This window comes from Leucoraja erinacea, unplaced genomic scaffold (assembly GCF_028641065.1).
Source record: "Leucoraja erinacea ecotype New England unplaced genomic scaffold, Leri_hhj_1 Leri_56S, whole genome shotgun sequence".
NCBI classification, from domain to species: Eukaryota; Metazoa; Chordata; class Chondrichthyes; order Rajiformes; family Rajidae; genus Leucoraja; species Leucoraja erinaceus.
Window position 1 is genome coordinate 256,412 of NW_026576476.1, and position 15,757 is coordinate 272,168.

At 42.5% G+C, this 15,757-nt stretch overlaps 1 protein-coding gene across 1 annotated transcript in view; it reads left to right on the top strand.

Moving 5' to 3' along the window:
• Nucleotides 1–1,829: 1,829 nt before the first annotated feature.
• prkx (protein kinase X-linked) overlaps nt 1,830–15,757 on the top strand; it is a 68,725-nt gene continuing 54,797 nt past the window's right edge. Inside the window, exons 1-2 of the mRNA XM_055630898.1 lie at nt 1,830–2,027; nt 2,996–3,259. Coding sequence (XP_055486873.1) covers nt 1,846–2,027; nt 2,996–3,259 — 446 coding nt within the window. The 5' untranslated portion in view covers nt 1,830–1,845. The remainder of the gene's footprint in view (nt 2,028–2,995; nt 3,260–15,757) is intronic.

The following is a 15,757-nucleotide window of genomic DNA, read 5'->3' on the forward strand; positions in this document are numbered from 1 at the left end:
TCAACATGCTCTTTCCCCGAATATCCCTTTTTATTCAACCCTCTGTCTCCACCTCATCCCCTTTCACCCATATCCTTCTCTCTGGCTTTATATTCTCCTCTTCTCTCCCCACCCTTTTGAACCCTCGTCACCTGCAGCCTTTATCACTTACTCGACCCATCTACCAATCACACCTCCCTTACCTGTAGCCACTTATCACTTGCTAGGTTTTGACCCACCTTGCCACTTTTTCCAGCTTTCTCCCCAGTACGCCATTCAGTCTGAAGAAGGGTCCTGGCCTGAAACATTATCTGTCCATTCCATCCCCAGATACTACCTGACTCGCTGAGGTCTCCCTTCAACTTGTATTTTGCTCAAGATTCCGTTATCTGCAGTTTCCTGTGTCTAACATAAGAAAATTTGAGTGAAGATTTAAAAACGGGTGAAAATTGCTGAGAAACTCGGCTCTACGGAGAGAGAAAAGGTTCATGTTTCAGGTGTTTACACCTATCCTTCCACTGGATGTTCTGAGCCATGGTTTTTCACTTGAAACAACATGCTGGCAACCTCTGCTGGAAGTTTGATAGTATTCAGCAACTTCTCAATTTGCGCTGGGCCTCTGACAATGGAGGAGGCCCACGACAGAAAGGTTGGGAATGGGAGGGGGACTTAAAGTGCTATGGGTTTTGTTGAAAGATGAGTGCATCATGAAATGTAGAATTCACTGGCTTGGCTGAATGACTGGTTTCTAGCCAGATATCCTGTGAAATCTTACTTAATTTTTTATCTGCCATCACATATCAAATACGTCTAGAACATAAAACTGGGTTAACTATAATTAAGGGCGGCACTGTGGCGCAGCGGTAGAGTTGCTGCCTTTCAGTGATTACGGCGCCAGAGACCCGGGTTCGATTCCGACTATGGGTGCTGTCTGGAAGGAAGTTGTACGTTCTCCCCGTGACCTTCATGGACATTCTCCGAGATCTTTGACGAGAGAATATCATGCTTTGAAAGTAATGAGCATTCCTGATGTATTTTGTCTTTCCCATTCTGACCTGTCTACCCTATCTATGCCTCTCAAAGTGCTCTGACCAATGAGGAGAACGTTGCAACCAAGGGACTGGTCTGCTGCAGCAAAGTCCGTATCTATAGCTGCAGTATCAACATCTAATGGCCTAGCTAATGGAATGTATGGCATTGTGATCCTGAACAGCATTGTGCATGGTGTGTTTTTCCAAAACTTTTAATGTATAGCACAACCCACAAGTACTGTTGAGTTAATCTAGCACTGAAAAGCCACACGTTGTGTAGTAAAGAAAACAATTAAGGGCCTGTCCCACTTTCACGACCTAATTCACGACCTCTGCCGAGTTTACCCTTGACTCGTACTCGCAGCATGGGCGTCACCAAGTCGTAGGAGGCGTAGGTAGGTCATAGCAGGTCGTGATGCTAGTCGTGGCATTGAGTAGGTCGGGGCATTTTTCCGAGGATGATGAAAAATGCCCACGAGTTAAAGGTCGTGAATTAGGTCGTAAAAGTGGGACAGACCCTATAGTTGTACTTGTTTAAGAAAGAATTGCAGTTGCTGGAAAAATGGAAGGTAGACAAAAATGCTGGAGAAACTCAGCGGGTGAGGCAGCATCTATGGAGAGAGGGAACAGGCGACGTTTCGGGTCAAGACCCTTCTTGTGTTTGAAAGGTTATCCGAGGCTTCTGAGTGCCAGGAAAGTTATGCAGCTTGAAGTAACTGGAGCTAAATTAAAAACATCTTATTGCTAATATTGAAAATTGTAGATTTAAACAAAAAATCTGGGAAGTTCAGTTAATGTAATCTGTGAATTTCTTATTGGAGGACTGACCATTCTTATGCTTTTTGTAGGGACTGGAACCTTTGGACGGGTTCTGTTGGTCAAAGACAAAAAGACGAGAGAATATCGTGCTTTGAAAGTGATGAGCATTCCCGATGTAATTCGCCTTAAGCAGGAGCAGCATGTACACAATGAGAAAAGCATATTAACAGAAATCCATCATCCATTTCTTATAACACTGTAAGTAAGCTTGATGATTTTGTCTATCTGAAGGTTGTACTTATACGACATATGTATTTTAGGCAGGTTGTTAAAACTCTATTTTCTTCTTCTGCTTTCTCGATGTGGACCGCTGGATACAAATAAAACTTTAAATTGAATTGTTATTTGCTGAACAGGTTTAAAATGAAATGGAAACGATTTAATAGGAATCTGAGAAGTAAAACTTTCACACAAAAGGTGGTTAAGTACATTGACAAGCTGCCAGAGGAGGTAGTTGAGGCAAGGACTATTCTCAATGTTTAAGAAACAGTTTGACGTACATGGTTAGGACAGATTTGGAGAGGTTTAGGCCAAACACCGACAAGTAGGACTACTGGAGCTGGGACATATTGGCCGATGTGAGCAAGTTGGGCCAAAGGGCCTGTTTCCATGCTGTTTATCTCTTATGACTCTAAGGCCATTTCAATATCTGATCAGAAAGAATCTACTGTGCTTATAAATGCTGAATTTGAATTATAAAACTTTATTATGCAAGTATTGATTGATAGCAGTTCACCTACTATAGCACATATAGAAGCTTCAGCTACTAAACAGCATGCTTTTCATACATTTAACATGCAAGCCTGATTTTTAACAAACTTTGCAGCACGTGAGTTTTATTTAAAATCTGTTGACTTCTGTATTATAATACTGAGGTTTAATTTCTACCCACTGGTTGTCTAGTTGTTGCATGGTTCTGTAACTGCACACTTGAGTCATTGTATTGAGTATCGAGATAGATATTGTAGCTGGTTAGCTCCTGTCCTTTGGATAAGAGACAGGAATGTTATGTGAATTTTGTTCAAGGCCACTGATTTGATAAAATTAAAGATTTTGTTCTTAATTTCATTTTATCTTTTGATATATTTTTCAGTGACAAATCATTGCATTTGCCCACTACGCACACTCATCCCAATCTAACCTCTTGGCTTTGTTTTTAATTACAGGTACTGGACACATCATGATGAATGCTTTTTATATATGTTAATGGAATATGTGCCTGGAGGTGAACTGTTTTCTTACTTGCGTAACTTGGGACGTTTCAACAATAGTTCTGGACTTTTTTACTCTGCAGAGATTGTGTGTGCAATGGAGTATCTACATGCCAAAGATATTGTTTACAGAGATTTAAAACCAGAAAATATTTTACTGGACAGAGATGGTCATATAAAACTTACAGATTTTGGATTTGCGAAGAAACTTGTTGACCGGTAAGTCTGTTCCTTGGCTAATTGATTTTCAAGACCTTGGTATTTACTTAGTATTTAAAAATGTTATGTTATTTTGTCTAATAAACCAAATATTTTTCTTACTGGAGGAGTAAGTTCTCATATTTAAAGATATTTTAATTTTGTGGAGGGAGTACAAAGAAGATTTACGAGGATATTGACAGAACTAGAGGGTCTGAGCTATAAACAGAGGTTGATAGGGAGGCCCTGACCACGAGGAACAGTGGATGAAGAGACTGACTTTGGTGCCTTCCCACACAGTGGGAAACTTTGATTTTGCTGTGTGGGGATGTTTTATATCAAATTCTATAGTGTGTTGTGTTCTTTATTTTTATTGTATGGCTGTATGGGAATTTCATTTCACTGTGCCATCTGGCACATGTGACAATTAAATGTATCTTGTATCTTGAGTAGACTGGGACTCCTTGAGCGCAGGAGGATGAGGGATGATATTACAGAGGTGTATAAAATCATGAGAGAAATAGATGGGGTAGATACACCTAATCTGGGCAAGAGATTTAGTGCATCAGGGGACATATGTTTAAGGTGAATTGGAAAAGACTTAATAAGGAACCTGAGGGGTAAATGTTTCTCACAAAGGGTGATGAGTGTTTCGAACAAGCTGCCGGGTGAGGTAGTTGAGGCAGGGACTATCCCGATGTTTCAGAAGCAGTTAGACAGGCACATGGATAGCACAGGTTTGGAGGGATATGGATCAAATGTAGGCAGGTGGGACTAGTGCAGCTGGGACATGTTGGTCGTTGAAGGGCCTGTTTCCACACAGTATCACTCTATGATTCTTACATAATTGCACTACCAATTGATGGCCATGTAGAAATAATGGGAATATCTGTCATGTGTTGTATGGGTTGATGAATTATGAATTTTGGATGCCAAAAGTTAACATTAATTTTAAATTAAAACTAAAATTTAATATAACTTTTCTCTTGTTACTTGAAGGGCAAATATAAAAGTTTGAATTACTTGTCTGACATTCTTCCATTCATTCACTAGCTCTGATTTAACACATCAACATTTATCAACATCTTGGGTTTTTAAATTTAAAAACTCTGGTTTGAATAAATGTTCTCCCGTCCTGCTGAACTGGCTTGGATAAATAAGTTTGACTTCATTGTTTTGTGGCGGAAGGAAAAGGAATGTTGACTTTACTGTTTGGTACTGATTGATACAATGATTGCCACTAGAAGGCACAGTGGGTGCTCTTAAAGGATAAGATTCAGCTGCTTTGACTGAAACCATTGACACTATTTTTCTATTAATTACAGATTAGTAGATTGGATTTATGGGAGGACAATGATCTGGCTTAATTTTCTGAAGAGTGAGCCGATGAGGAATGTTGGCAAATGGTTAGTGGCAGAGACTGAATTAATTACTGGGATAAAGCAGGGAGAATGTAAATACCTAGCATTTTTGAGAAGTGTAAACATGAATGATTAAGGGCTTGGAGTAGAGTTCAGAAATGGTAAATCAGTTTCATAAAAAAACCTGGCCCTGTATTCTGAATATTCCTTATCAAAGGATTGTGTTCTTGGTTGCTGTGGATGTGCAAGACTGGTATAAAAATTCAAGGATTTGCAAAGAAACGCATCCAGCATAAAATGATAAGAAATCCTAATTGTAAATAGCTCCACGGCAAGAGAATACATCAAATTACAAATAACTTTCGTCTTCAATGGAGCACTTGGCAACAAGGATGAAAAGCATCTAACACGTGTCGTGTGAATATGATCTCAGCAGTCAACTTGATGAAGGCAGAGTACTGCTGATAATTTATTAATTTACAGAGTGAAGGAATCACCGGCTAGGCCAAAGCTATATTTAATTGCCCCAGGATTAAGTGGCATGTGGAGTCATTTTAGAATGCATTTAACTGTTAACCATGTGCTATAGGTCTGGAGTTGCCTTGATCACATTGTGCAAAATTGGTTGGCAGACAGATAACAGAGTAGGGATTAACGGGTGCCTTTCAGAATGGCAGGCATGTACCGCAAGGCTCGATGCTGGGACCGCAGCTATTTACAATATATATCAATGATTTAGATGAAGGGATTCAAAGTAACATTAGCAAATTTGAAGATGACACAAAACTGGGTGGCAGTGTCAACTGTGAGGAGGATGCTATGAGAATGCAGGGTGACTTGGATAGGTTGGCTGAGTGGGAAATGCATGGTAGATGCAGTTTAATGTGGATAAATGTGAGATTATCCACTTTGGTAGCAAAAACAGGAAGGAAGATTATATTCTAAGTGGTGTCAAGTTGGGGAAAGGGGAAGTACAACGCGATCTGGGGGTCCTTGTTCATCAATCAATGAAAGTAAGCATGTAGGTATTGCAGGCAGTGAAGAAAGCGAATGGCATATTGGCCTTTATAAAAGAGGTTGAGTATAGGATCAAAGAGGTTCTTCTGCAGTTGTGTAGTGCCCTAGTGAGACCACACCTGGAGTATTGTGTGCAGTTTTTGCCCCTAATGTGAGGAAGGATATTCTTGCTATTGAGGGAATGCAGCTTAGGTTCACACGGTTAATTCCCGGTTAATTAACGGCTAGGCTTGTACACTCTAGAATTTAGAAGGAAGAGAGGGGATCTTATTGAAACATATAAGATTATTAAGGGTTTGAACACTCTAGAGGCAGAAAACCTATTCCCGATGTTGGGGGAGTCCAGAACTACTTTTTCACACAGTTGTGAGTCTGTGGAATTCTCTGCCTCGGTGGGTGATGGAGGCTGGTTTTCTGAATACTTTCAAGAGAGAGCTTGATAGGGCGCTTAAATATAGTGGAGTCGGGGGATATGGGGAGAAGGCAGGAACTGGGTACTGATTGTGGAATGATCAACTATGATCACATTGAATGGTGGTGCAGGCCCAAATTGTCTAAAATTACTGAATCTTGACAAAACATGACAAATTCTGGCAAGAGATAGGTGGATACGTCAGACGGGTTTTAGATTGGCAGATTTTTGGTCAAAGGCCATAGATGAAAAGCAAAATGTGTGGAATACAGTCAGGAAGCATAGCGATGCTCCCTGAATCACTGAGTTACTCCAGCACTGTTCTACACACAATTCCAGCATCTGTGAATTCCTCTTATCTTCTTATTGCATGTTGCATGTTTTGTCAAAATAATTAAACTCGACAACTAAGGCAGCATCTCCTGGGAACATGGATAGGCAACATTTCGGGACCCTTCTGGCAATAATTCTGATGAGTTACAACTGCACTATTTCACTACATTAAAAAGTAAGACAAATGGTAAATTTGACCTGATGGTAAGGAAATTTGAATACAAGAGTAAAGATGCCTTGCTTTGATTATTGAGGGTGCTGGTAGGACCTCAGCTATGGTATTGTGAACAGACCTAGTCGCTACCAAAGGAAAGATACATTTGTGTTGAGTATAGAGAAGATTCACCAGATTTGATTTGCGAGATAACTGTTTATGTGGGGAAGTTCTGAATACTAAGTAGATAGTTTATTTTGGAATGAGAGGTTATCTCACAGAGAAATTCAAAATCCTTTCTGATCTAACATATGCTCCAGTGATGTTCAGCCCCGGTTAGGTGATGGTTTAAAACATCAAAACAGGACAGCTATTCACGAATGAGATAAAGTTCTTTATCCTGAATTTTCTTGGCAAAGAGACCCAATTACTTTATTTGGGAAAGGTTAATAATTCAGATTCAAAATGTATTCAAGCGAGAGTTATATACAGTGCCCTCCATAATGTTTGGGACAAGGACCCACCATTTATTTATTTGCCTCTGTACTTAACGGCCATTTTTATACATTTTGGTTGCATCATGTCGAAATTATCAGTGTTTATACATAGTCCCCCCATTTCAGGGCACCATAATGTTTGGGACACAGCAATGTCATGCCAATGGAAGTACAGGTGCACAACCTTTTATCCGAAAGCCTTGGGACCAGACACTTGTCGGATTTCGGACATTTTCGGATTTCCGAATGGAAGATTTTTAGCGTAGATTAGGTAGGTAGCGCAGGCGGCTTGAAAAGTCTGGAGCAGCTGCCTCCTCCCCGGAGACCGGGAGAATCATTGCATAAGGGTTTCGGCCCGAAACGTTGCCTATTTCCTTCGCTCCATAGATGCTGCTGCACCCGCCACCAGCTTTTCTGTGTTCGATTTGCCTGCTGTTCCCTCTTTACAATGTTAGATTTAGTTTGGAGGGATTTTATGTGGTGGTGGTTTGTAATGAAGGGGGAAAAAAAATCCCCAACCTCGCGGAGTGGGGCTTTTCACCGGTTGGAGCTCCGACCCCGGTAACTCTACCCCTGGCTGCGCGCGGCACAGCGTGCTCCAGATTTTCGGCGGCCACAGCGCTAGCTTGCCGCACGGCGATTTTTAAGGAATGCCCGCTTTGGTCCCAGCGCTGCGATCGACTCCCGACATTCGCGGAATTATCCGGCCGTGGGCCGCGCTGGATTTGGAGCGCCTCGCAGCCAGGGGTAGAGTTGCCGGGGTCGGAGCTGCAACCGGCGCCACCCGCAGCCCCACCGGCCACAGCGCTGCGGAGCTTACTGCACAGCGACCCGGTAAGGCATTGACCGCTCCCCGCCTCTCCGACCAGGTAAGGGACTAAGAATTAAAGTTTACCCCTTCACCCCCCCTTCACATAAAAGTCCTCCAAACTAACTGACTAACATTTAAGCAATGATTTACAGATGTTTAAGTGTCTCCCCGGTCGCCGGGGAGGAGGCAGCCGCTACATGAGTACAGACCTGGGTTGAGCGTGGGTCGTTTCGGGTCAAGTTTGGCGCCAAACGCGAGCTTTGGTGCGCAGTCGACATCTGGAAAAAATGGCCGGTTTTCGGAGTTTTTCGGTTTCTGGAACACCGGATAAAAGGTTGTGCACCTGTAGTCATATTTAGTATTTTGTTGCATATCCTTTGCATGCAATGACTGCTTGAAAACTGATTCATGGACATCACCAGTTGCTGCATGTTTTGGAGGCTAGTCCCCTTCAGTTTTCTCTTCAGCATATAAAAAGCATGCTCAATTGGGTTCAGATCGGGTGATTGACTTGGCCACTCAAGAGTTGATATTTTTTTAGCTTTGATAAACTCCTTTGTTACTTCAGTAGTATGTTTGGGATCATTGTCTTGCTGTAGAATGGCCAATGAGTTTGAGGCATTTGTTTGAACTTGAGCAGATAGGATAGGATATGTCCATACATTTCAGAATTAATTATGCTACTACCATCAGCAGTTGTCTCATCAATGAAGATAAGTGAGCCAGTACCTTCAGCAGCCATACATGCCCAGGCTATAACACCTGCACCACCGTGTTTCACAGATGAGGTGGTATACTTTGGATCTTGGGCAGTTGCTTCTCTCCTCCATACTTTGCTCTTGCCATCACTCTGATATAAGTTAATCTTCGTCTCCTCTGTCCAGAAGACCTTTTTCCAGAACTTTTTCCTGGCAAACTGTATTCCGGCCGTCCTATTTGTGCGGCTAACCAGTGGTTTGCATCTTGCAGTGTAGCCTCTGTAGTTCTGTTCATGAAGTCTTCTGCAGACAGTGGTCATTGACAAATCCACACCTGACTCCTGGAGAGTGTTTCTGATCTGTCGGGCAGGTGTTTGTTTTTTTTTAAATTAGAGATAATTTGTCTCATCAGCTGTGGAGGTCTTCCTTGGCTTGCCAGTCCCTTTGTGATTAGTAAGCTCACCAGTGCTATCTTTCTTCTTAATGATGTTCCAAACAGATGATTTTGGTAATCCTAAAGTTTGGCTGATGTCTCTAACCGTTTTATTCTTGTTTCTCAATCTCATAATGGCTTCTTTGACTTTCATTGGCACAACTTTGGTCCTCATTTTGATAAACAGCAATAAGTTTCCAAAGGTGATGGAAAGACTGGAGGAAAGACTAGGTGCTGAGAGCTCTCTTATACCTGCATTAAGGAGGCAATTAAACACACCTGAGCAATTACAAACACCTATGAAGCCATGTGTGCCAAACATTATGGTGCCCTGAAATGGGGGGGGGGGGGGGGGGGAAGACTATGTATAAACACAACTGTAATTTCTACATGGTGAAATCAAAATGTATAAAAATACCCTTTAATAAAATCTGACAATGTGCACTTTAACCACGTGTGATTATTTTCTATTACAAATCTCAAATTGTGGAGTACAGAAGCAAATAAATAAATGACGGGTCTCTGTCCCAAACATTATGGAGGGCACTGTATAGCTCTTAGGTTCGCGGAATCAAGGGATATGGGGAGAAAGCAGGAACAGTGTACTGGTTTTGGATGATCAGTCGTGATCATATTGAATGGCGGTGTGGCTCCAAGGGCCGAATGGCCTACTCTGGCATCTATTTTCTGTATTTATTACCTGATGCATCAAAGGTCAACCTATGACTTTGTATAGGTCTCCCCTCATCCCAGTCTTGATGTGCTCTCTATTTCTATCACAGCCAACAATTCCATTGTCAAGCATTTAATTTCAATATCCTAGCTTGCAACTTTAAGCCGGCAGTACATATTTTTGTATTTTAATTAAAAGGAAGCTTTGTTTCATGTAGCACCTTTCCCACTCTCAGGATATTTCAAAGCATTTTACAACCTTTTCAATACTTTCTGAAGTGTAGTCACAAGTAGAAACATCACAGTTGAGTAATGGTAATATCCTCTGTAGTACAGTGGAGTGCCAAACTAAATTTTTGATCTTGAGTCCATGGAGTGTGACTTGAATTCACAACTCTGATTCAAAGAGACGAGAGTGCTACCTGCAGAGCCATTTAGTACAATGTACACAATCTAGTTTTAAGTAAATCCTGATTTGTGTTTGATCAATATTGACTCGCATGTGGTTGTATTGACAAAGTTGTTTTAAGTCCCATATCAGATACAAATATGAATTTTTGGTTTATGTCAAAGGTACAGTCCTTTGAATGGAACATTTAAACTGATCTCTTCTGCCGTCTCAGCTAATGCAGTGCATCCCATGACACTTTGAAAGGCAGTGATTCAGTCACTATATATTTCTCAGTGAAGATCACTAAAAGAAAGGAACTGCAGATGCTGGTTTAAACCGAGTGTATGGTGGCAACTCAGCGGGACTCCCTCGTCGCAACAGGGACAGAGTCCCCCGAGACATCGCCTTCCACCCCATCAGCCGTTGCATCCAGCACATAATCATCTGATATTTTTGCCACCTCCAGTGGTATCTCGCCACTAGCCACATCTTCCCATCTCCATTCTTTTCCGCTTTTCGCATACCATTCCCTCCGCAACTCCCTGGTTAAATCGTCGCTTCCCACACAAACCACCCCCTTCCCCAGCAACTGCACGAGTACCTGTCCCTATACCTCCTTCCTCTACTCTGTCCAAGGACTCCAACGGTCTTTTCAGGTGAGGCAGAGGTTCACTTGTACCTCATCCACTGTATCTGCTGTTCCAGGTGTAAACTGTATATTGGCGAGACCAAGAGCAAGTTCGGCAATCGTTTTGATGAACATCTCAGCTCAGTCTGCCTAAACCTACCTGATCTCCCGATTGCTAAACACTTTAACTCCCTCTTTCATTCCCACACTGACCTTTCTGTCCTGGGCCTCCTCCATTGTCAGAGTGAGGCCAATGCGAATTGGAGAAACAGCACCTCATATTTCACTTGGGCAGCTTAACTCCAGCAGTATAAACATTGACTTCTCTAACTTCAAGTAACCCTTGGTTTCACTCTTTCTCCATCCCTCCCCTTTCCCAAATCTCTGACTAGTCTTGACTGTCTCCAATTATATTTTATCTCTGCTTTGTTGTTAGCTTTTTCCAGCTAACAATAATCTACTCTATATTTTCCTTGATCTCCATCCCCTTTGTGTTACATGTAAGATCATGGAACACATCATACACTTTCACATCATGGACCATTTTGAAAAGAATAGGATACTGGTGGACTCACAACATGGCTTCAGAGCAAAACGTTCAACGGAAACATAACTTATTACCACTATTGATGACATCACAAGGGCATTAAATAAGGGGAAATCTATACATATGGCAATCCTGGACTTTTCGAAAGCATTCGATAAAGTTCCTCATGAAAGGCTCTTAGGAAAACTAGATTACTATGGCATCACAAATAGTCTACATAACTGGATTAGGGACTTTCTCACAAACCGGATGCAGAGTGTGGCCTGTGAAAGAAACATTTTTTCAGAAGAACAAGTACTGTCAGGAGTACCGCAAGGCACGGTCCTCGGACCACTATTGTTCCTGGTGTACATTAATGATCTACCTGAACACATACATTGTAAAACAAGACTCTTAGCAGATTGTCTTGTATATACACCTGTCACTGAGGTAGAGGATATAGACTACTTACAAAAATACCTTAAGTCCTTGGAATTATGGCAAAACACATGGAAGATGGGCTTCAACCAAACCAAATGCTCAATTATGGTAATTTCAAACAAGAAGAAACCACCGACTCGAGACTACGTCTCTGTGGACAAATACTTCATCATACAAGTTCACAACCAAACCTTGGAGTTCATCTTGATAACAAGCTTTTGTGGAGGGAACACGTGGACCACACGAAACCTCTGGTTCTGCCCAATGGAAGTGAAAACCACAGCATATACAACATTGGTTAAAACCTTACTGGAATACGCTACATGCGCCTGGGACCCATACAAAGCTGGTCATATCAACAAACTAGAAGGGGTACAGAGGAAAGCAGCCCGCTTTTGCATCGGGAACTACAATGGGGGTAGCAGTGTCATCTCGATGCTGTCTGATCTGGAGCGGGACACACTGGAAACAAGAAGGGCAAGGAACAGACTAGCCGTGTTGTACAAGATTCAAAAGGGGATCGTCGGCATAACTACAGATGGATACATAACATACTCAACAGAAAGGAGAACAAGAAAGAGTAATGATATGCAAATAGAAATCCCATTCGCCAGGACAGATATTTATAAGAACTCATTCTTTGTAAGAACCTTAAGGGAATGGACTAAACTAGACAACAATATAGTCAAATCGCCTTCACTAGACAGTTTTAAGGGGGCACTAACAGCACGTTAGTATGCACAACACATCCAAGTTGGCAATATGCAGGGTACTGCCCTGTCGACTATAAATTCAGAAAAATCAGAAGATTTGTCTTGTTTTCACACCTTATCTCTGCCTCTACCCTGACCTCAGTCTGAAGAAGGGTCTCCATCTGAAATGTCACCCATTCCTTCTCTCCAGAGATGCTGCCTCTGAGTTACTCCAGCATGTCTACACTGAAACAGATATTTTGATAATTATTCAACTACTTATTGTTCTAGCCTTCCTGTGTAAAATTCGGTTATTGTTTTTCTAGATTAGATTTGACAACTTCAGAAGTACTTAATTGGTTGTAAATTGCTTCGTGATATTGTGTGATTATAAAATGTGATCCTTTTGTGTGCTATTTTGCATGAATGAATTCACAGTCGGGTGTTATGGTTATTCTTTGCAAGTATTTGCTGTAGATTATTAGTGCTGAGAGCTTTTGGCAAAATCCTCAATCTCGTTTCCAGCTTTCATACCAAGCTGCTTAAATTTTTATTTATTGAAACAATGGCACAATTCTATCAAGGGTACTAAGCAGCTGAACACTTATTGATTTCTACTGATTTATTTAAATTTGAGTCTCTGTGGCCTCCATTATATGCTGCAAACTAGTTTTAGTTTTTAATTTTAAAGTACGTAAAGCCAAATGCTAGAATATGGTTAATATGTAGAAAATCCGGTAAGAAAGTGAGCACTTTGTTTTTCAACATTTTGTTATTCACAGTTTTTATATATGTGGGGAAACACACTCTTTTGATCTCCTGTCCACATTGAATGTTTTATCTGTAAACGTACACATCTTGGCAACCTCAAGTTAAGTCGTGTTTGTTGCCAAATGTGCAAATATGGTGAGGGACAGGTGCAGGAAAAAATCTTGCTTGCAGCGACATCGCATGGACAGTGAGATCAGTGTGAAGAATACTAATATGCAAGGGAAGTTTGAAATTAAGGTGTTGTGGCTCTTAAAAAGTATTAAGGTGGATAAATCCCCAAGACTTGATGAGATTTATCCCAGGTTGTTGAGAGCCACAAGAGATGGCGGGAGCCTTAACAAAGATCATTGTGTCTTCTCTAGCCACAGGTGAGATCCTAGAGGACTGGGGAGTAGCTGGTGCTGTTCCTTTATTTAAGAATTAGAGATAATCCAGGGAATTATAGGCTGGTGAGCCTTGTGTCAGTGGTAGAGAAGCTATTGGAGAGGATTTTTCAAGACAGGATTTAATTCCATTTGGAAGAGAATGGGTTGATAAAGGAAGTCAGCATGACTTTAGACGGGGCAGGGTTGAGTGTATGAGGAGGCGACGAAGGTGAGGGTAGGGCGGTGGATATTGTCTACAAGGATTTTAGTAAGGCATTTGATAATATCCCCATGATAGGCTAATCCAGGGGAGTAAGGTGTACAAGATTAACCGTAATTTGGTCATATGGGTTTCAAACTTGTTTACTGATAGAAGACAGTTGTGGATAGACACGATTCAGGATAGAGGTCTGTGACGAGTGGAGTTCCACAGGGATCTGTGCTGGGACCTCTATTTGTGATATATATATATATAACTGACATGGACACAAGCATAGACGGGTTGGTTAGTAAATTCACAGATGAGAGCAAGATTTCTGGAGTCGCAAGCTGTGTGGAAAGGTGTCAAGGTATGCACCAGGATACAGACCAGCTACAGAAATGGGCGGAGAAGTGGCCGAAGGAGTTTACTCCAAGCAAGTGTGAGGTGCTACTTTGGGAAGTTGCATGTAAGGGGAAATATACAATTAATGGCATGACCCTTAACAGCATTGATGTACAAAGGGATGTTGGGGTCCAAGACATAACTTCCTGAAAGTGGCAAATGAGTAGATACAATACAATACTATTTATTTGTCATTTGAACCCCATTGAGGTTCAAATGAAATGTTGTTTCTGCAGTCATACACACAAGAAAGAACCAAGACACAACACAATTTACACAAACATCCATCACAGCGCATCTGCTCCTCGCTGTGATGGAAGGCAAAGACTTATCTCTCCCCAGCACTCCCCATTCCCCTCCCGATGTCAGAGTCAAAGCCCCTGGCGGGCGATGGTAATTGTCCCGTGGCCATTAACGCCGCGCCGGGTGATGCAAGGCCACGCTCCGGGTCTTGTTGTTGGAGCCCCCGGCGGGCGCTAGCAAAGTCCCACAGCCGTTCCAAGCCACGCCGGGCGATGATGTAAAGCCCCGCTCCAGGTACTTTTCAGCCCCGCAACACAGGCGGGTGAAGTCGCCGTTGCGGAAGCCCCGAAAAGCGGTCTCCCAGCAGGGACCCGTGGGCTCCCGGTGTCACTGTCCACCAGACCTGCGATAAACCACCGAATCCCCGGGGTCGGGTCGCAGCAGCGCGCCATCACTGCTCCTCCCGCTCCGAACTCGGCCAGCTCCGCGATGATGAGTAGGTCCGCAGGCTCTGCGACTGGAGCCCCAGGTCGTTCCTGCTGGAGGCCGCTCCACAGTGCTAGGCCCCAACGACAACGGAGACCCGACAGAGAAAAGGTCGGCTTCTCCGTGCAGGGGATAGATTTTAAAAGTTTCCCCCACCCAGATAGTGGTAAAGACTGGCTTTATCTTGCACTAACGTTATTCTTTTATGGATCTATATACTGGTTTGTTTGTAACCATGTATTGTCTTTCTGCTGACTGGTTAGCATGCAACAATAGCTTTTCACTGTACATCGGTACACATGACAATAAACTAAACTGAATACAATATGTTTGAATTTAGAGGTCACTAGATCAAGAGAGACCTGTTGGGTCCTGGGGTAGGGTGGGGGGGGGGTGTCCTTTGGAGGTCACCTTCCTATCGTGCTGTCCCGCGCACACACACCCACACCTCCCCCCCCCGATAGCGACCACCGCTGCCCTGTTCTAGAACTTCAAGGAGCCCAGCGGAGCATGCTGCACGACCTGAGCAGCAGTTTAAAAACGCTAAGTTAAGAAGCCAAGAAGTACAGAAGACATAACAGAGGTGACGTCACTCGCAGCGCGAGCAGAGGCAGGCCGTTAGATCCATTGTGACATCATCAGCGGGACCATCCCGTCTATTTTCTAAGTTATTTGAGACGTGAACGTTCTCATAAATAACTCATGAGATTTTTAAATAAGGCGAGTTTTGACATGGCGTAAATCTCTATCGGAATATGTAAAGATTTCACCGTTGGCGCGTCGTGTTTTCGAGGAGATGTGAAACGCACACAAACATCACACAAATACACATCCAAGATCAGAGTTTTATGAGTATAGATCACAGTCATGATGCAGTTTTATATTACTTTGGTTACGTTGCATTTAGAGTATTTTGAGCAGTTGCGGTCACCCAATTACAGGAAGGATGTGGAGGTGGTGGAAAGGGTGTAGAGGTCTACCTCA